At 40.7% G+C, this 23039-nt stretch overlaps 1 protein-coding gene across 1 annotated transcript in view; it reads left to right on the top strand.

The window, feature by feature from the left end:
* Positions 1 to 23039, top strand: part of SORCS3 (sortilin related VPS10 domain containing receptor 3) — a 586685-nt gene that overhangs the window by 466051 nt on the left and 97595 nt on the right. The window contains exons 8-9 of the mRNA XM_072739947.1: positions 6637 to 6726; positions 14788 to 14967. Coding sequence (XP_072596048.1) covers positions 6637 to 6726; positions 14788 to 14967 — 270 coding nt within the window. The remainder of the gene's footprint in view (positions 1 to 6636; positions 6727 to 14787; positions 14968 to 23039) is intronic.

Genomic DNA, 23039 nt, shown 5'->3' on the forward strand with positions numbered 1-23039 from the left:
TCAACATCAAACAGTCTAGCAGAGGAGATGGCTTACTGGTAAGATGTCATGTTGTTCCAAATGCCATCCCACAAGTTTTGTTTCCAACCTATAGTGTGGTGCCGTAGTAAAACACTTTTGGCAAATGACCTTAGGATGGCAGGGGCAAAGTAACGTGCTGTGCAGAAGCCCCCGGGGCCATCCCGACACTTAGAGCAACTTCCTGATGAGACTGATGGCTATTTATTGACTTCCTAGCCCAGCGGTTGAATCTTGCTCCTTTGTTCTTGAAAGAGAAATGTGATCTTTGAAGGAATTATGTAGGTGGAAAGGAAGAGAAAGGCCTAACAATGTCAAGATTTATTTTAAATAATCTGAATAGAATTAATGAGCAAAGAAATTGGAAAAGTTAATTGTGCATCCTAACAACTATGCTCTTCCCTTTTGTTTCTTTGAGGAGGAGGGAATGCTGCAGAGGCTTGTGTGGGAGTCACTAACGGAAGCCTGTACAGGTGGCCACTTCTCTTGTTTAGGCAGATTATTCACATCATATTGGGCCCAGCAAGGTCCTCTAGCTGTAAAATCTCCTAAATGCCATTTTCTGCATTTCTCGTGTCAGCCAGATTTCTTTCCACGATGGTCCCTCTTATTCACAAATTCTAGGAGCAGCACTGTTCACTCCTGTGCAACAATAGAGCATTGATTTCTCAAGACTAAGACACTGATATGATCCCTTACGTAAAAGGATCTGCCTTGTTGGTAGGCATCTTACCTGGGAAATTGGAAATTGAATGACATGGGATCCATTCCTATCCACAAAGGTTTGGAAACCTAACATAGTCCAAGGGACCAGCATAAGCTTTGCAGTCAGATAAACCTGAGTTCTAGTTCCAGCTCCACCATTTATTTGGTGTGTTTGAGTATATTGTGTAACTTTCCTACTCCTCAATTTCTCACCTGAACATAAAATAGAAGGCTGGTATGTACAGAGGAATGGTGCTTGGCATATGCTAAATACTCAGAGAATGTTCTGTTAGGGCACTACTAATATTACCAACAATAATAATAGTAATCATAATTAGTGTGGATATTAAATAATATCATGAATTTAAGGCACTCAACACAGTAGACACTTGAAAGTATTCATTTTTGCTTCTCTTTTCAGATCACTTACGAGTTTTAGAGATACTACGAGTTTTCCTCTGTCTATGGCAGAAACAGGTTCAACATGACTCCAGGTGCTTTGGTTCCTTTTTTTTTTCTTTGGCAAATCTCTCTCTCTCCCCCAGGACATGCCATCATCCAGAAGCAAGGAGAAATGAAAAAATAAAAGATATGTCAGGTTAGACTTGGTTACGGCAAGAATGGGAACAAGTCAGAAGAGACAGATGTATTTAATGGTCAGTACATTTGTCCAAAGGAATCATTTTCACTGGCCAGGAGCCCAATTAAACCTGTAAAATGGAAATCCAGAAAATCAGATTAACGAGCCAGCCATTAGTGAGGAAAAGACCCAGCTAATTCAGTGTTTAGCATGACGGATGGGCCCAGAGCAAATAATTGGATGACATTCATCATATGTAAAATAAAAGGTGTCACTGAAAGGGAAAGTGGTAATAATCTTTGGGATTTACAATGCCAGCAGATTTGCTTGTGAGGAAGAGAAAAGTTCATCAAAATAGATTAATAGTCACTAAACTTTATTCTTTTCTTATGTGGTTGCCAGAGAGCCATACAAATAATAGTGGAGAGGCAGCAAATGCATCAGCTTGATTATCATCCCAACATTGTGAGGATTCTGCTCCTAAAGAAGAGTGCTAGAGATAAATTCTGGTGACCATCTAGGGACTGGGTAGAATGGAGAGTTCTTCAGTGCCACCATGGTTTAGTTACTAACCAATGGAGGAAGTCAAACTCAAAGTGTCTCTGGTTGAGTGGATTAATCCCCACAATTCATTATTCAGTTAGTCACTGCATATTGAGCCCCTGCTCTGTACATGACATTTTGGGGATGCACTTATTCCTAGTTAAGGGCTTGGACACAGCTAAGAGTCACAGATTGACTGTAACAACAAAAGGCTGTGTGGTGTCGAGCAGGTTAGCTGACCACTCTCAGCCTCAATTTCCTGACCTGTAGAGGTACTATATATTACTTAATATATAATTAAAATCAAATGAAGTATGGTATATAAACTGCTTATTGTCCCATTTTCTGTGTAATAAGCTTTCTTTGCATGGTAGTCATTATTAATCTTGTTCTATTCCCTTGCCTTCTCTCTTCTACAAAGACGTTATTTTTAAGATACACCATCAACGTCATGACAGATTTCCTGGGCTTATGAACAAAAATAAACATAGATACACATGCCAACTACAAGATTTTTACATGTTTTAAAATACATCTTGGAATCAAGACAATGTACTGTTGTTATAGTGAGATGAGTAAGATGAATGGAGACCCTTCTTAGTCGCAAGAGGAGGAGAACAGGTCTAGAGCCAAATTTTGCTAGGTTCAAATTTATCTTCTGTTGAGCAAGTCACTCAGTACCTTATAGTCTCTGAAGGGTTGTCATGAAGATTAAACTAGATAATTTATATAATGGCTACATGCAGTTCTGGAGCATAATAGATGAACTCAATCAATGACCATTGTGTCATTACTTTTATTACTATGTATTCACCAATCACTTGCCATGAGTCCAGCACTGACTAGGAATCAGGGAGGTTGCAATCCTGTAATAAGACATGGAGGGAAAATTGTAGGACTATGTGCACTACAAGAGTAAATGTTGAAAGGGCTGTAGGAATAGAGAGGACAAAGTTCAAGAATTGAGAGGAGAGAGAAATTGTAATGGTTTGGTGGCATCCAAAGCCCTTCCATGCACCCATGATCTTACAATGAGGTTAAACTATCAGTTGGATGGTTCAGAGAAATACAGAGAAGGATATAACCAGGACAAAGCAGAACTGCAGGAGCCAGCTTGGTATCACTGGGAGATACTTTGATATCATAGATACTGGAAGAACCTCTGGGTCCCTGGGGCTTCATCAGCCCCTTAGTAGTTTGGATTGTCTAATTGTGTGTCTGAAGTATAATCTCCTTCTTTGATTTCTCAAGCACGAAGTCTCCAGGTTGTGTGTGTGAGCTTGTGTGTGTGTGAGAGAGAGTCTGTACTCGTGCAGGATTGTATCAGGCATGGTTCAGCTGAGTTCCCAAGCTGGTGAGGCCTATCACCCTATTGAGGGGACCACTCTGTTCTCCTTTGACTGTGATTTGGAAACCCCAGGAGACCCAGTGTTGTTCTATGGTACTGGTCTGATGCTTGATGGTGCTCTCACCTTGTTCCATATGGAGCCAACTGAGTCTTCTCAGGAGAAACTTCTTTTAATTAATTGTGTTCTGACCAGCATTCAGTGATAGGACTAGACCTCTGTGATGCCAGTTTACTTTCCCAAGGCATGTTTGGTAATATTCAGGGTGTCTCCTGTAGAGAGCTGCATTTTAAGCATATGACAAGTGACCAGAGGGCACCTGGGTGGCTCAATATTTGAGCATCTACCTTTGGCTCAGGTTGTGATCCCAGGGTCCTGGGATTGAGTCCTGCATCAGGCTTCTTGCAGGGAGCCTGCTTCTTCCTTTGCTATGTCTCTGCCTCTCTCTGTGTCTCTCATGAATAAATAAATAAAATCTTAAAAAAAAAAAAAAAGAAAAGTGACCAGAGCATATATTTTGGGATTTAACAATTTTATCACTGGGTATGAGATCTCCTTTGAGGGTGATGAATATCTTTTAGAATTAGATAGAAGTTGTGTAATGCAAATGGGCTAAATTTGTACTGAATTGTACATTTTAAGATGTTAATTTTATGTAGTAGGAATTTCACTTCAATTAAAAAAAAAAACTTTATGGTCATTGTCAACACAAAATCAGGAAAGTGGCTATATCTCAGAGAGAGGCCAGGGTCAGGATAGGTGCAGGGCATGGAACCACAGAAGTGTATGTCATTTGTCATTAAAATTCTAGTACTGAGCTGCTCAGAGTGTGGTCCCCAGACCAACAGCATCAGCATCATCTGGAAACTCATGGGAAAAGACAATTCGTGGACCTCACCTCAGATTGATCAATTTAACGGCTCTGTAAGTGAGGCCCAGAAGTCTGAGTTTTAAGCAGCCCAGGTGATTCTGATGCAGCTTAAGTTTAAGCACCACTGTTCCAATTCTTAGGCTGACAGGTGTACATGTGTTGGTTTTATAATTTATAATTAAAACACTAATTCACAAAGATGTTACGCACTCCTATGTTTATTGCAGCATTACTGACAATAGCTGAATTATGGAAGCAGCTCAAGTAGCCATCAATAGATGAGTAGATAAAGAAGATATGAGATATCTCTATCTATATCTCTCTCTATATAGATATATATCTACTCATATGAGTAGATAAAGAAGATATGAGATATTTTATATACATATACATACATAATGGATATATATACACATAATGGAACATCACATCACTCAGCCATAAAAAATAATGAGAAATAGCCATTTGCAACAACATGGATGAATCTAGAGAGTATTATGCTTAGTGAAATAAGTCAGAGAAAAACAAATACCATACAATTTCATCCATATGTGGAATTTAAGACACAAACAAATGAACAAGGAAGGAAAGACAAATGCCAAAACAGACTCTTAACTATAAGGAACAAACAGATGGTTGCCAGAGGGGACTGGGGGCAGGGAGGATGGTGAAAAAAGTGATGAGGATGGAGAGGATACTTATCTTGAAGAGCACCAAGGAATATCTAGAATTGTTGAATCACTATATTGTATATCTGAAACTAACATAACACAGTATGTTAACTAGACTGGAAAAAGGAAGGAAGGAGGAAGGGAGGAAAAGAAGGAAAGAGGAAGGAAGGAAGGAAAGAAGGGAGGGAGGAAAGAGAAGGGAAAGGAAAGGAGAGGAAGGAAATTATAGGATGAAGCAAGGATTAGGAGTGACTAGGTATTCAGTACCAAAGATTATATTTTAATCTGATTCTATACAATTGAAATTTATTTTGAAAAGAGAAAGATTTGGGACACCTGGGTGGCTCAGTGGTTGAACATCTGCCTTTGCTTCAGGTTGTGATCCCAGGTCCTGGGATCTAGTCCCACATCAGGATCCCCATGGGGAGCCTGCTTCTCCCTCTGCCTATGTCTCTGCCTCTCTCTGTGTCTCTCATGAATAAATAAATAAATAATCTTTAAAAAATAAGAAAGAAAAAGACCTCTTAGCAACTCATTGATCATAATATGTGAATGCCCCGCCTCTAAGTCAATCCAGAACGATATAGATTCAGAACAGATGTCTTATCAAAAAACAAAAACAAAAAAACAGAAATCTTGGAATACAGGACATGAACGGCTCTAAGTAGGAAATAGAGATGCAGGGATAGTGCTGAACGCTAGGGACAAAACCAGTCTCTCCTTTTGATTCATAGCTTAAGTCTTTGACCAAGTTTTTTCCAAGGTTCTGCCTTCACACAGACTCTAATATTTGCTCTGCCTGAGAATTTGTGGGCTTCCAGTCTGTGAAGAGCAAGGGGAAGCCATGGGAGATGCCACCTCTTGGAGTGAGGAGCAATGGGTGGCTTTCAATAAAGATGTGACACCTCGCCTGCTCCCCGCAGCCGCTGTGGATGGGCGCCAGGTTTGGACTAGAGTGGGAGGACTGGCCCATCTCCAGCAAGGGCTTGGTGAGAACAGAGCGGGTGCCTCCAGTAATTGCCTCCTCGGCCCAGCAGCCGTGTTGCTATTGTGGTCCTGCTATTTTCTCTGAACAGTCTATGGTATATTCTCTTGTGAATATTAATGTCCCCCTGAGTTAGGACGATTGGGCTGAGAGCAGCCATCTGCAGAGCTGTGCCATGTTGGCAGGACTTTTCAACAAGCCCCGACCAGAGGACCACTCCTTGGAGTGGTTTCCAGGTTCCTATAAGAATCCATCTGTGCCAAGTGAGATTACAGAGCTTGACTCCCTCAGATGGCAGAGCTGGGACTCAAACCTAGGATTTCTCACTTTCTGGTCCAGAGTTCTTCCTTTGACCTTTGATTCCTTTAAATAACTTATACATGGAAAGGACCAAAAAATACCCGCTCAGTGCATGGATTTGTAAATATGAAGGGAAAAAGATTGTGCTCAGATGAGAAATGAAATTAATTTCAAAGTAGCAAGAGGTTTTACCCAAGAGTAGTTATTTAGATTCAGAAAAAAAGTTGTTTCACAATCATGTCATGATTGCAATAGATTAGAAACTTATTTCTTAAGGCAGAATAAATCCATTATGGGTACATCCTGCATCAGTGGCTTCTGTTACCAGTTGAAAATATTTATTAGGTGTGTACATATGTGGAGCATAGTGACCAGAGGCGGAGACCCTGCTCTCACAGAAAGTGTCAGCCACTGAGAAATACTGTTGTGATTGCTCATCTGTTGTCTAAGTGCCATGACATAAGAGCAGCTCAGTGCTGTGGGACCAGAGGCTAAATGCCAGCAAGGGATATTCTCTAAAAAGTTATCACAAACCTATTGTGGCTGTTGATGGAGAAGCTAAAACTTTTCAACTTGGCCATGATCCCTGACCCCATCTGACTTCTTTGTGTTTCCAGGTAACAACTGGTGGAAGAGCCAGCTACTACGTGTCCTATCGAAGAGAAGCCTTCGCCCAGATAAAGCTACCCAAGTACTCCCTGCCCAAGGTACACACCACCTGCTGTCCCAGGTCCTGCCAGACAAAACAAAAGGGGAGATGCTGCCATGTTGGGCTGTGAGGAGGCATGACTTCTACCTGGGAGATAGCTGGCATGGAGCCTGACTTACCACCATGGGGGGCTGGTCTCTGCTGATGTCCCTGAACCTGGGTTCTGTGTTCCCCTCTCAGCAGGGCATGCAGGCAAGAGCTTGGATTCCCTAGGTCTCATACATCCTGGATAGTCTGGGGTCATTGCCCAGTGAAAAGGGAGCTAGTACTCAGTCTCTTCTGGGGGTCCTTCCCTCTTGCCAGAGCCTTCCTGCCAAATAGAGGTAGGGGCTCAGAATGGCCTAGGCAGGATCCCAGATACTGCGTATACGTGTGTGTAGAGGTGCACAGGTGAGTCTTGTGTAGTTCATGCTTCTCTCTACATTTTAATGTCAAATGTAAATGCACTGCCTATGTTTCTACTCCCTTCTTCCACTATGAGCAATTAAAAAGGAATAATTTACTATAATGTTAATATCAAATGATGGTATTTTAACTCCTTTTTTGGAAAATCATAAAACTTACCCCATAGACTCCATCCCTTGTGAACGATGGCTTCTTGGAGGAAATGGATCTTAGAACCTCAATCTGAACATGGACAGGATACAATCGCATCACTTAATGAGGCTATGAAAAAGCCAAGTCTCTGATTGGCCACCTATCAAATGTAATGTTGCAAAGATTTGGGTCTGTAAGCTGGTGCTGGGAAACATCATGAAAGGCTAAATGAGGAGTACATAGGTGGGAGGGATTATGGGACAAGAAGGTGGGTTGTTTTATTCATTCATTCACATAGGCATGCATGGATTCATCCATTCATTTGATCCTTCTTTTATTCATCCATTGAACAGTTCTTTCTCCCATTTAAGCTTTTACTCTGTACCAGGCACTAATTTAAGCTCTATGGATAGAGTAGAAAATAAGCTACAAATGATCCCTGCCTCCATGGAGCTTATATTCTGATAGAGAAGGGAGTCCCTGAACCAGGGATTGTAGGTGTAGGGGGTGTTATAGGTATAGAAGTTCAAGGACCATTGTGACATAATAGGTGGAACTTACCTATATGGACAGTGAGGATGAGTTTCCTAAAGAGAGTGGGGTTTAAGCTTATGTAAGTGGGTTAAGGAGTTAACCCTGCAACAAGAGTTGGGAAGCCAAAAGACATGCATAGGCCCTATTTTAAGAGAGAGAATATGGTTCATTCAACAGACTACAACACCATCTCCAGAGACTGAGTTGTAGAGAGAGAAATGGAGAGGCCAATGAGATGAGCAAGGACTGTTTTAAGTAGCCTCAGGAGCCACGGGAATCAATTTCTCATTTTCTCTGCCCTCTCTGTGACTGACTAGTATGGGGCCATCATATAGCATTGTGGTTGCAAAATGTACCCATCAGATATTCTAAACCCAAGCAGGATCCCTGAAGTTTGTCATGCTCTTTCAGAAGGAGAAAGACCCCTTGTAGTAACTTGATGATTTCCATGTACTGGCCCTGGAGAAGTATTTCAAGCATGTTCTAAACCATATTCCCAGCATAAATCCTATTCTCTGCATCATGTGCATATTTTATGTATTTTTAACCTTCCGAGGAAAACAAACAGTTTGCTCCCCTGGGCAGTGTGGCTGCAGGTGGAGACAAATGAAGCCTGGAATTGATCACAACCCTGGAACACTCCATTAACGATCAGCAACCCCATGGCAATTTATTGTGGTGGAGTACCATCCGTGTGGACCCTTTTATGGAACTTCATCCAGAGCAGCTTCATTAATATGAGGGCTGCTGTGAAAATAGCTGGATGGTTATTGATCCCCTTTATTAGCCAGCATTGGCTCAGATTTTCATAGCCTAGGCTGAGGAGGAGGTAAGGACAGAGGGGGTGGAAGTGTTTAAAAATGGAAATGGCTTTTAAGCAAGTTGTTGCTGTTCTATGAGCTGCGATTGCTGTTAGGTGTCTTGCTTAAAAACAAAAACAAGGAGAAGCTCCCTGTCATCCCTGCCCTCACACCTCTCCCTCCTCCCAGCCTGTCTGTTCAGAATACACTCTCCTGGGGCACTCCGTGGCTTTGAGTGTTTTGCAGAGAATGAAATGAACAGCATCAATAATGAATGGCATTATTAGGAGCCTTGTGTGGAGTCCTCCATAACCAGTCCCTGGGAGTCCAGTTGACATGGGAGGCACCCACACTACCAGAGGGCAAGGAGGCACAGGGCAGGGACCCCAGGAGCCTGGCATAAAGGCAATGGAGCTTTTGAGCAAGAAGTCCTGAGCTATCTTTCCAGCTCTGCCACTTGCTTACCCATGAGCTCAGGTCTTCTTATCTGTGAAATGGGTATTACAATACCATTGACCTATACTAAGCCCTGAGCTTCTGGAGAATGTAAGGTTTAAGAAATACTCCCTACTCTTGTGTTCCTGGATGTGGCTCACTGCAAAAAACACTCATCCCCATGCACCTACTAAGATGCAGACGCCTGCCATCGACAAGATAAAATTCCCATTCTTTATCTCATAAATGATTAACTGAACTCTTTGCCCTCACTGACCAACCTGGACAAAATGCTGGCTCGTTTGACTTGACGAGGCTTAGTTTGGCTTTTCACCTTCCCCTAAGCCCTTAACTTTGACTCAGTCTTGAGCAGATGTGAGCACTGGGTACTCTTGCCAGCCCTAGAACTCAGAACAACCCCTTGTTAACAGGCTTTCTGAAAATCACCTGACTATAAGGAGGACGGTTTCCTGTTCAATGGCCCCCTGTCCTGCCACCTGCTAACTCTGCTCCCCACACCAGGTTGTCTCTAGCCTTATTTTACTTTCTCTGTGAAAAGTAGTTTTTCTCTGACTTTACTCTGAGGGCTTGCAAGTACGGCAGCTAGAGTGTTCTCCCTATCGCAATAGTCTTTGCAAATAAAGGCTCTCCCTGCCTAAGTCTAGGTTTGCTTTTAGTTGACAGTAGAATATGTTTAATCCCATTTTGAATAATAAAGGGGAGAAGAGGGAAATATGCTTGAGAAAATTTATTATAATGATAATGACAGTGATATTAACCTTTTCCTTAATTTCCTTAGGACAATTTTCCTTAATTTTTACATTGCCCCAAATACTGATTTAATCCTTTGCTGTGTCACAGCCGCACTTCTTAAAATGTTCTGTAATTCTAATTTTTTTTGTCACTTCCTATCCACTCTTCAGCCTACTTCCAGCTATCTTCTGCTTTCCCGTACCCCTCTTTCCACTATTCCACCAAAAATCCTCTAGCCATTGTTACCAGGGACCGTCTCCAGCCAAGTGCAATAGACATTTCTCCATTTGACACTTGGAAAAAAATCCATACCTGATACTCTTCTCTTTGGAATATTTTATTCTCATTTCTTTTTCTGGTTCCTCTTCCCCTGCCACCCTTAAATGTTAATGATCCTAAGTTCTGGCATTCTGCATGATTCCTAGGTGACTTCATCCCTTCTCTCCATATTGGTGACACCTGTGTCCATAGCCTCATCCCATATTGATTGAACTCTGGACTGCCTATTTGAAGTAGCTCCCTTGAAAGATCCCATTTTAAAACTCTAGAACTGAGCTCGGTGTCTTTATATTATATCCCTAAAATTTCATCCTTCTCCTTTGTTTACTTACTCTATCTCTTTATTGATATGAAAACTTTTATTGGATATCTACCAAGTGCTAAATACTTAGTAAGTGCTAGAAGTGAAGTGATAAATAAGAAAGACACAGTGTCTTCTCTAACTGGGAACTTACCATCTAATGAGAGAGACTGACATAGGATAAATGATTATGCAAGTTTTTAGCTATGGGTGTTTAATTATGATTGCATGTGTACACTAAAAAGAAGCAGAGAATTTTGAAAGTCAGATATCAAGCATATTAAAGATATTCCCTTTTCCTTTATCCCCCTGTGGCTTCTGCCTCCATATCTCACCCATTTCATAGAGTTCTCATAGAAAACCTGCTTCCTTTGTTCAGGCTCTTATGTTTCACTACTTAGATTATTGCAGTCACTTCATAAGCCTTCCTCCTTGTCCACTAAGTCTACCTTCACGCTGCCTCCACGACAAATGTGATCTTGCAATGAAGCTGGTCTTCCCCAGCCAGATTTCTACATTGGTCATTGCTAATTTTTCCTTTTTTCCTGCTTAAAATCTTGTGCCAATTTTGTATCTCCTTCTGGGTAAAACTTAAGTGTGCCATGCGGAGCCCCTTATGGTGTGGCTACTGTCTGTCCTCACCTCCCTCAGGGAAAAACTGTTTTCAAGCCACTCAAGTTCCATATGTCTCCATGGATTCCCCTGCCCACCCTCCCCCCCACTCCCCAATCTATAAGCCTTTGTATTCCTATCAGTACTGTACTGGAGACTTTAGTCAGGTTCACAGAAGGACAAGAGTGCATGATATCCCCACCACCATGAGGCACCTGCTTGAGGTCAGGTTGTATGTCTTGTTCCTCTCTGTACTTCTATTATAATGCTTGGCACATGGCAGGTGCTGAATAACCTATGTATTTTTATAATGAATGAAGTTACATTTAGCCCAGATTACACAAAAATGCTTCAATCATGGGGAAGTATTTTCACCATTGTTTATCGACGAAGTCTCACATTTAGGTTTGTGAAAGGCAAATACAATTCTTCCAAATTAATGGGAGGGTTATTTATAATTGTTATCCAAATAAAGGCAAGAATGTGGTTATATCTGATGCTGTCCAAATTCCCATTTAGTAAAGTCCCAATCAGAACTGGCTTACCGCTTTTCCCCCTTGAAGCTCTCTCTCTTCATCACCACTTATATCTTGCCCAACTATTCTTAGGAGTAGCAAGAATGTCTTCAATTTTGTAGGAAGGAGGTGACACATGCTTAGAGGTTAGATTGAGATCACAGGATTTAAGAAATATACTTTATTATCATTCAGATCCCTGTTAGACCAATATTACTGATAATGCTTTTATTTGTTCTTGAAAACTTAATATTCTGGTTATTATTGGTAGATCCCTATTCAACTATAAGATCTATCTGGAGAGAGGACACATAGTTCAGATCTTTTTCAAAGAGTGATTTTCCAGACTGCATGCACCTGACTTATCTGGAAGGCTGGTTCGGATGGTAGAGTTCAAGGCTTCACAACCAGACATACAGAATCAGAACCTCAGGCAGTGGGACATAGGAGTCCGCATGCTATGATCTCCAGGTCATTTTGGTGCATATTGAGTTATACACTCACTGATAACAGAGGTTAGCTTCCTGATTCTGATAGTCTTGGGTTTAAATCTTAGTGATATCATTTATTAGTTAAGTGATCTAGGGAAATTAAGAATCTCTGGAGCAAACTTCCCAGTCCTAGATGCTAAAGAGCACTCCATCCCTCAGAGCCTGCAATACCTGAGCACCAGGTGATATACCCCAGCACATCTCCCAACTGAGATACACTCACAGCAAACCTGGCTGCATTTAATCCTGACCATGCCCCAGTGTTTTAAATTGTTTTTTTCCCCACTTTTTTACATTAGTTTAGTCTAAAATAACTTAGCTCATTCATTTTTATAACCAAAACATCTGGGAAAAGCCGGGCATTTCTATTGCATTTTTAACAGGGTAAGTGAATTTAATCTGTATTTCCTGCAGCTGCTATTTCCCCTCCTACTGGGTTCTTGGGCTTTCATTCCACACCAACACAACACAATTTCATCACAGGGTTTTTAAGAGGAAGCCTTATTTCCATTTTCAAGCAGCTCAGCAGGAACCTGTAATTCCATAAGGTATGTAAGCACAAATGAGCTAGCGAGGTCTTAGTCAAGGCGACCTAGGGAGTTCAAGGCCAGACACTGAAGGTTTGACAGATTCTCCAATAAAAAGATCCAGAACACATCTCACTTTTCCCACCTCATCGTTGTCTAAATCGAATGAGCTTGCTCCTTTTTAAAAACATCTTGGAGAAACTCTCCATAGTTGTGACATTATAGACATTGCTACCTCCTTTTATTGCTGAAATCATTTCTGGGAAAGGTTGGTTAAAGAAGGTAAGAGCCTGGTGCTTTACTTACTGTCAACTCTAATTCCCCATGCCCGTACTATGTATGGGTGCTTACCACCACAGTGACAGGGGTCCTCTCCTGCTTTCTCAGGATGCCATTACTCCTTGGCATATACACCTGTATAGTTATACATTTTTTAACTGCTTCTATTGTGCCCAAGATTGCAAATCCAAGAAACCACCAAGGAGCCAACACCGATGCAAGTACATGAGGGTTTATTTACAAGCTTGAGCGTGGGTCCAAGTATATTCCATAGAGCAGAGCAGGGACTTGGACCCCGAAGTGGGTTACAACTGGGTTTTTTATGGGCTGGTCTAGGGGATCTTCAGAAGGGGTGGAGGAATTTTTTCCATTCCAATATGGGGGAAAAGGTGGGAGAGTTTCTTAAGATCTGATATGGGATTCTCTGCCGAGGGCATTCTGAGCTTTATTATCTTTCTGATATGGGATTCCCTGCCTAGGACAATCTGTAGTTTTCCCTGTAAAGTTCAGTTCTTATTCCCAGGGACCTAACATGGCTGTACTTGTGCTAATGCTAAACTTGAGGTGGAATGGCCTTAATTTTTCTTGGCCTCCACACTTCCATTATGTCAAGTGTTTATCTGTGTCAACATTTCCTCCTGACAGCGTGAATTCCTTGGGCAAGAACTAGATTTTGTGATAATCTTTGTACGGTGCTTCGCCACATATGAAAACTGGCTTTTGTAAACTGTTTTGAATTGTGAACTGGTTAGATTTGATTTTGGAAATGTTCTAGTCCAGGTATACAAGCTAAAGTGACTTCAGGGACTAGAAAGTTCATCACCTATCACATTGATATGTGAGAGGCAGATCATAAGAACTTTTGGGTACTTAAGGCTGAAGTTTCATGAGTGCTGACTTCGTCTAAAAGACTACACCAGCAGGTATTCAGTAGAGGCTGTGATCAGACCAAGTATTTGTGATTCATATTCATCTCATGGGTCATAGGATTGCAGCTTCTAATCTGGAGGCTGTGTATCCAAATGGTTAGAAGCTAACAATTAAGTTAGAGCTCTACTGCTTCTGTCACTTAATAGGTATGTAACATGAAGCAAGTTGGCAAACCTCTGCATACCGTAGTTTATTCTTCAGCAAAATGGAAATTATACTACCTCTGTGGGAGAATTATTTGGATTTTTAACTGAAATAGTACATTTAGATGACTTAGAGTGGTGCTCCGATGTTAGCTATTTTCATTGGTAGCCCAATCTTTTCAGTGTTTTGGTGAGAAAATTGAAACTCAGGGACACAAACACCTTCCACACCATATAGCTAACTTATAGCAGAGTTTCTGTTATGACCCAGAACACTAAATTCCAGGTTGAGTGTCCTTTCTGCAACTATGATTTTCAAATATTATCTTATTAGCAGCAGAGCCTCCCTCACCTTTTATTCCCCAAATATTATGCAGAAGTCCAGGATAAAACAAATTAAAATGGTGCCGATCTGGTTAAAACAGTGTTGGAAGCCCAGAGCCCTACCCATTGGCTCTGCCTCCCTGCCACCCTCTTGCAATCGCCATGACTCTGAAGATCCCAAAGAGAAGTTTCAAAACCACTACACTAAAAAGTTTGAAAACATGAATGAAGATCTAAAGCCAGGGATAAGCCCTGTCTTCTTTGCATGTGTGAGTTTCCTCTTGCAAGGCTGTATGTCTCCGTTAGCACTAACACTAACTTTCAGGTATAAAAATAAAAAATGAAAGTGGATGAATCCCTTGAAGCCGTGGAAAATGATACCCACCAAAGCCCCTTACACCTATCTTACTGTCACTTAGCAAGGAACAGAAATCACGAAGCTCTTAATTTATAGCCTTGGTCCGACACAGAATTGTTTAACATTGCCTATAACTCAAGCTTTTTCCCAACCATTCATGAGTCATGGTAATTACTCTGGGTCCCAATGGGCAGAGAGATATGGAGATCTGCTGCCTTACAGGTTTTCCATCTTCTTATAGGACATGCACATCATCAGTACCGATGAGAACCAAGTGTTTGCAGCCGTTCAAGAATGGAACCAGAATGACACGTACAATCTGTACATCTCAGACACGCGTGGCATCTACTTCACCCTGGCCATGGAGAACATTAAGAGTAGCCGAGGTCTAATGGGAAACATTATTATTGAATTGTATGAGGTATGTAGCCAAGATGATCCTGAGCCTGGATCTGCCTTTTTTTTTTTTTTTTTTCCCACGAGTTTTAATGGAATAAACACAAGCATTGCAGTCAGCCAGTCCTGGGTTCAGATGATGGCTATACCCTTTAGCGATTGTGTGACTTCAGGTAAGGAATTTAACCTTCCTGTGCCTTAATCTCCTCACCTGTAAAAATATTTACCTAATGAGATGTTTGTGAGAATGAGAGATAATGTATAAAAAGCATCTAGTGTGGTGGTTGACTCAGCAAACTTGAACAAATGGTAGCTGAAGCTGATGCTCTTTTGTGTATAAGCATGACTACAAGCCAGACGCACAGGTATTTGACCTACATGGGCTTGCTTAAGTCCCTTTATTCAACTCTATGGACCCTGTGTGGAGGTATGTATCTATTTGTATACCTTAAACTATTTGGGAAATTACATTTTATGAACAAATTTTACAGGGAAAGAAAAGTGACTATCATTGCTAAGGATGAGAGTTTCCCTAAGATGCCACAAGATGCATCATATGTGCCTGGTGAAGAACTGACCTTGATCTATGTTGAGTTGTTTAATATGATCATCTTCCTGAGTTTTCAGTTCTGTTGAGGTTTTGTTTTTCAATGTGATCACCAGTTCAAGAATAATTTATCTGGGAAACCAAGTGACTCTACATAGGGATTAGAGAAAAACTGGCTGTGGTCCTTTTTTATATCTCTAGTGGCAGTGTATGACCTCTAATTGTCCTGGCCACTGCACTCACCTTGGTATGATGGATTGATTCAAGTAAAGGGGTATATTTCATTATCCAGCATTCACTAGTGACTGGTGGTCAAACCTATACCTGCTATGCTGTTTGAGATCATTCATTCTTGGAGGGAAGAGTTGTCTGCCATGAGTGGTAGCTTCAGATGGTATGGGTGAGCTGCTCCATTACAAGTTTTCGTCTTTGAGGAGTGAGAGTGGCTTTCAGAACTGAGGGATCCATGTAGGGGCTTCTGCTTTACAGTGGTCTCTTCTGAGCAGTGCCCATCAGAGTTCTAGCATCCCCACATTGGTATCTAAGTTACTGAGGGTGCTGGAAACATATAAGATTCTAGTTATGTTATAAGGTAGGATTGCCTCACAAAGGTCTGGGGTGAATAGAAGCACATTCAAAAAGATAGAGAGAAGTGAATGGCCCTGGATGTAAAACAAATCAAGAGAAATACTGTGATTTCCTAGGAGGTTGTTGACAAATGCCTATTCCTGTAACAACAAGGCCTCAGTGTGGGAAATAGCCCAGTTTTCTTTGTTTGTTTGTTTTGTTTTGTTTTGTTTTGTTTTTTTAGAATTACAAAAACTGATGATTAAGATGTGTAAAGGGCTTTGGGAAGCTTACATTTCCATGCATCTGATCATACCTGGAGGCAGAAATACAGTTTGTTATTGGGGAGTAAGTCACCTCTGGTGGGAAGGTTTGGATGAAATGTTCCTAAGACTGAGGCCATTGCAACCAGGTTCCTGTAAGTGAGGCTATAGAGATAAGAGGATTATTCATTCTTCTGTGGCCAGACCTTGGTAGAGCAGGATAGACATTGCTGCAGATGACCTTTCAACTGAGAAATCCCTTTGTCTCTGATCCTATTGATAAGGTGGGTGAGTTTGGCACTGTGCTGTTCCTTTTGTAATAAAGAGTACTTTGGTCATTGTGAATAGTGAGACACTCTGAAGTGAAGCATGCATGGATCGAAATGAAGAATGTGCCTAAATGTATGTATTTCTTTTTGTGTTACTGAAGTCAGTCTTGCATTTTCATTCTTTTTGGGAGAAAAAAAATGCATGACGTTCATCTTATCTATAGAGAAGAGAGATACCAGGCAAGGCAACTTCTCTAAAGCCAGTTCTATTGAGGCTGTTCTCCGTTTAATCTTTATCAAGGTTCATGGTACCCCTGCTTTATGTTAAAGCCCATGAGGAAGACAAGAGAGATACTGATTCATACCTTCAGGAAGTTTGCAGTCTAGTTTGTCAGACTTGGAGGAAGTCAGTGAACAAAGTTTTTTGTTTTTGTTTTTTTGTTTTTACCTGCCCAGACTGGAGTCAGTTGAGACAAAGGGTGAGACAAATGGAAGTCAAATGTCAGTTTGATTGCTTTTAAAAGTTATGTAGGAGCAAGTGAGCTTGCTAATACTGCCTGCCAGAACTGGATGCACCACTGCCATGAGGTACAGAGAATGTGATCTTTGCAGGTAGATCCCTAAAATAGTGAACATTCAGATGTGCTGTATATGTCCAGTTCCTTTTTGCAATGCTACCAATCTGATCGTAAGTCTTTTTTCCCTAGGGAGGAAGAAGTGGAAGATATTCCATATTTTATGATCGTCATGAGTCAAGAACTAGATGGATAGTATAGATTTGTAAGGCCATGAGCTAGCCAATCTAATTGCATAGAATAGGTGTTCACAGGTACAAGAATGAGTGCCTGATAGGTGGTTGGAGTTCAGAATCTAGAAGGCATTTAATACCAAGAAAATAAATTGTATCCTGACACTATCTAGACCGTGACCATATTGAAGGTTTTTAGAGGGTGATGCCGTTTTGCACCTGGAGTTGCATTCTGTGATTTGGAGATAAAGCTGAATTTAATTGGTCTCTAGGGGTCATTAGTTTTTAACCTCCTTCACTAGAGACTCTCATAGAAACTTAGATTGTGTACCATATGGCCAGTTAACAAAGAGACCATAATTTTTCTGGACTCTGAATGCCCTTGAGTAATGCAGCTGGGAAAAGTAGTAAGCTTTCACATTTTCAATTCAGCTAAATTAATACAGTCTCATAGAGTATATTTTGTTTGATGAGATGAAGCTGGTGCCTGAGACTCATAATCTACTGGAAAGATATGTGACCGTATTGGGTAGTTAGGGATCACAAACTAACTTGTATTAAAACTGTGATTTTCCATGTTGTAGAATCACTAGAGAGGAAGGTTAACTCTAACTTGAGGAATTTGGAGAGACTTGGAGATGACCTGGCTTAAAAGATAAATTATTGGAGTCTGGGAGAAAGGCATGTCGGGTGGAATCCCAGCATGAAATGAGAACCAGAGTCTGATGAGTAAATGCCCACTTTCATGGAATGTTGAATTATTTTGCAGAACAGTGGGGATTAATATTACAAAGGTAGTAAAAAAGAGCTAGATTGAAGTGTTGGACATTTATTTGGTGGGCTAACATTTCTATCTGTCCTTCCCCTACATCTAATACCTAGAAATGATACTTGGATGCATGATGCAATCTCCTATCCCAAGTTAATATTTAACTTTATATTATGATGTGATAGGGTATTACACCTGTTTACCTTTGTCTGAAATATCAGAGATACCTTTACATAACACAGATGTGAGGTGGCTTGGGATGAGCACAGCCACTTAAATCTACTTAGTACTGTATCACTCCATCTTGCATGTGGCCCTCTCAAGCTTCTTCTTGACCATGAGAAAGGACAAAGAAAATAGAAAACTTACTTGAGAATTCACCTTGAAGGTCTTGACACTAAAAGATCTTGGAAACCATGGGTAGGAATCCACCCCCTCTGAACTCCCTAAAACTGAATAAAGCAGAGACATTGTTTCCTGGCCTGTTGGAGCAGTCTCCTGTTGTAGAGAGTTTCTTCTCATTCTTCTTTAATCTCTGCTTCCAAGTACAATGTTGTCAGGGCTGTAATTACATAATAAGGTGAGAAAATAATTCTTGCAGGCCGCCGAATAATAATCTCTCTATTAAGGTATCAGAGCCCTTTCCATCAAAACCAGTTTGGTGATGACAATGAATATAATCTGTTAATGTGTTTTCACCATTATTCTGTGATACTCTTTTCACATAAAGCTGTGTTGTGGTTTCCTCACATCACTAACTCCAAACTACATTTCTTCTTCATTGCTTTCCACTGATAAATCAAGAAACTAATATTTTTTCCAACACCCTCAGTTATATTATAGAAACATGTTCTGAGCTGTTGGTTGGATGCATATTCTTCAAAATTTTCCTGGATATTAAGCATCCAACTCATACCTCATTATAATAATAACAGCGTACCAGGTAATGTCTTAGATTGGTGTCATTGAATAAATATATAATGCAAGCTGTAGATGCCCTGCTAAATATTCTATCACTCACAGTGTTGAAAGTAAAAGAAACAGAGGAAATTAATTATAATAATATTTTTATTTAACCAAAATATCTAAAATATTATCATTTTAGTATATGCTCCATTTGAAAAATTACTAATGAGGTATTTTATATTTTTCCATACTGAATCTACAAAATTCTGGGTTTATTTTACACTTCCCACATCTCTCAATTCATATGCTAAATTTTCTTCAGAAATACTCAATCAGTATTTACATTTCATAAAATTTGTGGTAGAAAAGTAGATTCACATACCCAGGTTATTCCAAACATATTTAAAAGTTTGCCGATAAAGATTTGGGTATCAGTTTTTCAATTGAAGTTCAAATTGGTTCAAATAAAATATAGTTAAACTTCAGTTCCTTAGTTCCACTGGCCACATTTCAAGTGGTGAGTAGCCATGTGTGGCTAGTGGCCATAGTATTGGTTCGCATAACCCTAAATGATTCATATGTTTTTGCCATATCTCTTTGTGGTAGGTGTCACCCCCTCTCGTGCCTGTGAGAGTACAGAGATGCAAAGAATTTAGTAACTTGGGTCAGATCACACAGATAGTAAAATGGTAGAACTATGCTTTAACCAGCCAATGTATATTTGAATAAAAAGCCCAGGCTCATTAGGGAAATACAAATCAAAGCTACAATGAGATACCACCTCACACTAGTGAGAATGATGAAAATTAGCAAGACAGTAAACAACAAATGTTGGAGAGGATGTGGAGAAAGGGGAACCCTCTTGCACTGTTGGTGGGGATGTGAACTGGTACAGCCGCTCTGGAAAACTGTGGAGGTTCCTCAAAGAGTTAAAAATAGAGCTACCCTGTGACCCAGCAATTGCACTACTGGGGATTTACCTCAAAGATACAGATGCAGTAAAATGGCAGGACACCTGCACTCCAAGGTTTATAGCAGCAAAGTCCACAATAGCCAAACTGTGGAAGGAGCTTTGGTGTCCATTGAAAGATAAATAGTTAAAGAAGCTGTGGTCTCTGTATACAATGGAATATTACTCAACCATTAGAAATGACAAATACCCACCATTTGTTTCAATGTGGATGGACCTGGAGGGTATTATGCTGAGTGAAGTAAGTCAATCGGAAAAGGACAAACATTATATGTTCTCATTCATTTGGGGAATGTAAAAATTAGTGAAGGAGAATAAAGGGGAAAGGAGAGAAAATGAGTGGGAAATATCAGTGAGGGAGACAGAACATGAGAGACACCTAACTCTGGGAAACGAACAAGGGGTGGTGGAAGGGGAGGTAGGCGGGGGGATGGGGAGACTGGGTGACGGGCACCGAGGTGGGCACTTGATGGGATGAGCAGTGGGTGTTATGCTATATGTTGGCAAATCGAACTCCAATAAATAAATAAATAAGTGTGTGTGTGTGTGTGTGTATATATATATATATATATATATATATATATATATATATTTAAAGTCCAGGCTCTTCCCACCATGCATTTTTTTCCACATTTTTTTTAATTGAGGTGTAATTTATGTATAGTGGAATTTTCCCTTTTTGATATGAAGTTCTATGAGTTTTGACAAGGGTATGCATTTGTGCTACTACCATAATCAAGATAGAGAACTGTCACCCCACAATATTTCTTCAGATGGCCTTTTTGTTTTTTTGTTTTTTAAAGATTTTATTTATTTATTCATGAGAGACAGAGAGAGAGAGAGAGAGAGAGAGAGGCAGAGACACAGGCAAAGGGAGAAGCAGACTCCATGCAGGAAGCCCAATGTGGAATTCGATCCTGGGACTCTGGGACCATGCCCTGGGCCAAAGGCAGGCACTAAACCACTGAACCACCCAGGCGCCCCTGATGGCCTTTTTGTTTTCAACCATTCTTCCACCCCAAATCACTAGCAGACCAGTCTGATTTCTTTCTCTCTCCTGTTTTGCCTTTTCTAGGTTTTATGTAATTGGGTTTATACAGTAGATCTTCTTTTGATTTTGGCTTCTTTTACATACAATCATGCATTTGAGATTCACCCGTGTTGTTGAGTATCTGTACGCATTCCTTTTTCTTAAATTGCTGAGTGGTATTCCATTTTGTGGATGTGCTCTGATTTGTTTATTTATTCACCAGTTGAAGGACATGTAAGTTGTTTCCAGTTCTGTGTGATAATGAATAAAACCTCTATAAACATCCACGTGAACATAGGTTTTTATTTCTCTTGGGTAAATACCTATGAGTAGGATTACTGGGTTGAATATGATAAAATATATTTATAAAAAGCCACCAGGCTGTTTCTAAAGAGGTATTCTCATTTTGCATCCCCACCAGAGATGTATGGGAGTTCTGGATGCTCACATCTTCACCAATACTTGGTATTATAGGGTATGTGAGTGCATTTAGCCACTGTGAAGGGGGCCTACTGATACCTTATTGTGGGTTTAATTTGAATTTCATAATGACTATGTGGACCTCACCAGGATGGATAAAATGAGACTGTCTGAGTCATCTTTAGTATTCTGGTTTCTTTGCCCATCTTTTTGATGTTCTATTTCTTTCCTTTTCCTTGTGCCTGCTTCCCACCCTTTATCATGAACTTAAGTGACCCATCGTTGGCCAGATGGACAGCTGCTTATAGCCTCCACAGGGACATCTTTCCCAAACTCACCTTTGTCGGCCCCTCACCACAGGTCCCACTCTAGGGACAGCTCAAGGCAGACCACAGTAATTGCTTTTCTCAGCAGAGCCCTGGTTTCCTTGTCCTAAGGGCCCAGAGAGATGAGCAACAGATGACCGTGCCACCTGGATTCAGTGCTCTGCCAAGAGGTTGCTGTCAGGTTCTCTTCATACCTCAAATTGATTCCCAGAAGGAAAGTGGGCCATTCAGATCTATACTTATACGACCCTCTTCTGTGGCTACCATCCCAAGCTGGTGCCCTTCTCTTTGAACTCTGGGCCAACAGCTACACTCCTTGGATGGAAGAGTTAAAATGAGTGTCTCATTCTTTTATTCCTTTATATTGTATATAGTGGGGTAAGTAGTGTTTCATGATACTTTTGCATCAGAGACATATATTGTGCCTACAGGTCTACACATGCATGCATATATGGATATGAGTACTATGCTGCAACATAAATACATCTCATACTTGGGTTGCAATAAAAAGTTTAAAGTTGTTGGCCAACGGCACACAAAAGCAAAGTACCCTCCAAACTTATAGTCTATTCATACACGATATGGAGCCAAGAAGCAATTCAGTAATAATGTAAGAGTTTGAGCAATCCAAATACAAATTGGAAGTGTTCTGGTTCTTTGGGTCTGGAGGGAGATTGCCCTGACTCATGTGCAACTGCAAGAGAAAGGCTTTTAGAGCTGCAGATAGCTTCCTGGGAAATCTCTCAGTCCTGTGTCTTTTCAGACCCCATTTTCCATATTTTGTTCTCAAAAATATGGTGGTGTAGTGCTCAATGAGAAAATATGGTAGTGACCATTACATTTACCCAAGATACTCATCCAGGAGGACACAAGAAGCGAAGCATCTGAATGGCTAGTAAATTCATGCTGTAATGCATCCAGCTAGGAAGCAGTAGATGAGGGTGACAGGAGCCCCACAGGAGCGGGCTTAGAAGTCTAAGTCAGACTTGTATATTTTTCTCCTGGAGGTAGACACCAAGGCCCTTGGTATGCATTGGAGGGGGCCAGCTGACTCAGGGGGGAGAGTTCTCTAGAATCATTATCTGGTTGTCCAACAGAAAAGGTACTAGCTCTGTGGCTAAAGAAAATACCAGAAGGCATCCATCAGACAGTTGGTTCTAAAGGAACACAGATTCCACTGTCTCTGAGAAATAATTGGTAGTCAGGTTTAAGAAAAACAGTTTTGCAGTAGATTTTATTTTTTTATTTTTTTTTTAAGACTCAATTCCAGCACCCAGCATCA

Source organism: Vulpes vulpes, chromosome 15 (assembly GCF_048418805.1).
Source record: "Vulpes vulpes isolate BD-2025 chromosome 15, VulVul3, whole genome shotgun sequence".
In the NCBI taxonomy this organism is placed as follows: domain Eukaryota; kingdom Metazoa; phylum Chordata; class Mammalia; order Carnivora; family Canidae; genus Vulpes; species Vulpes vulpes.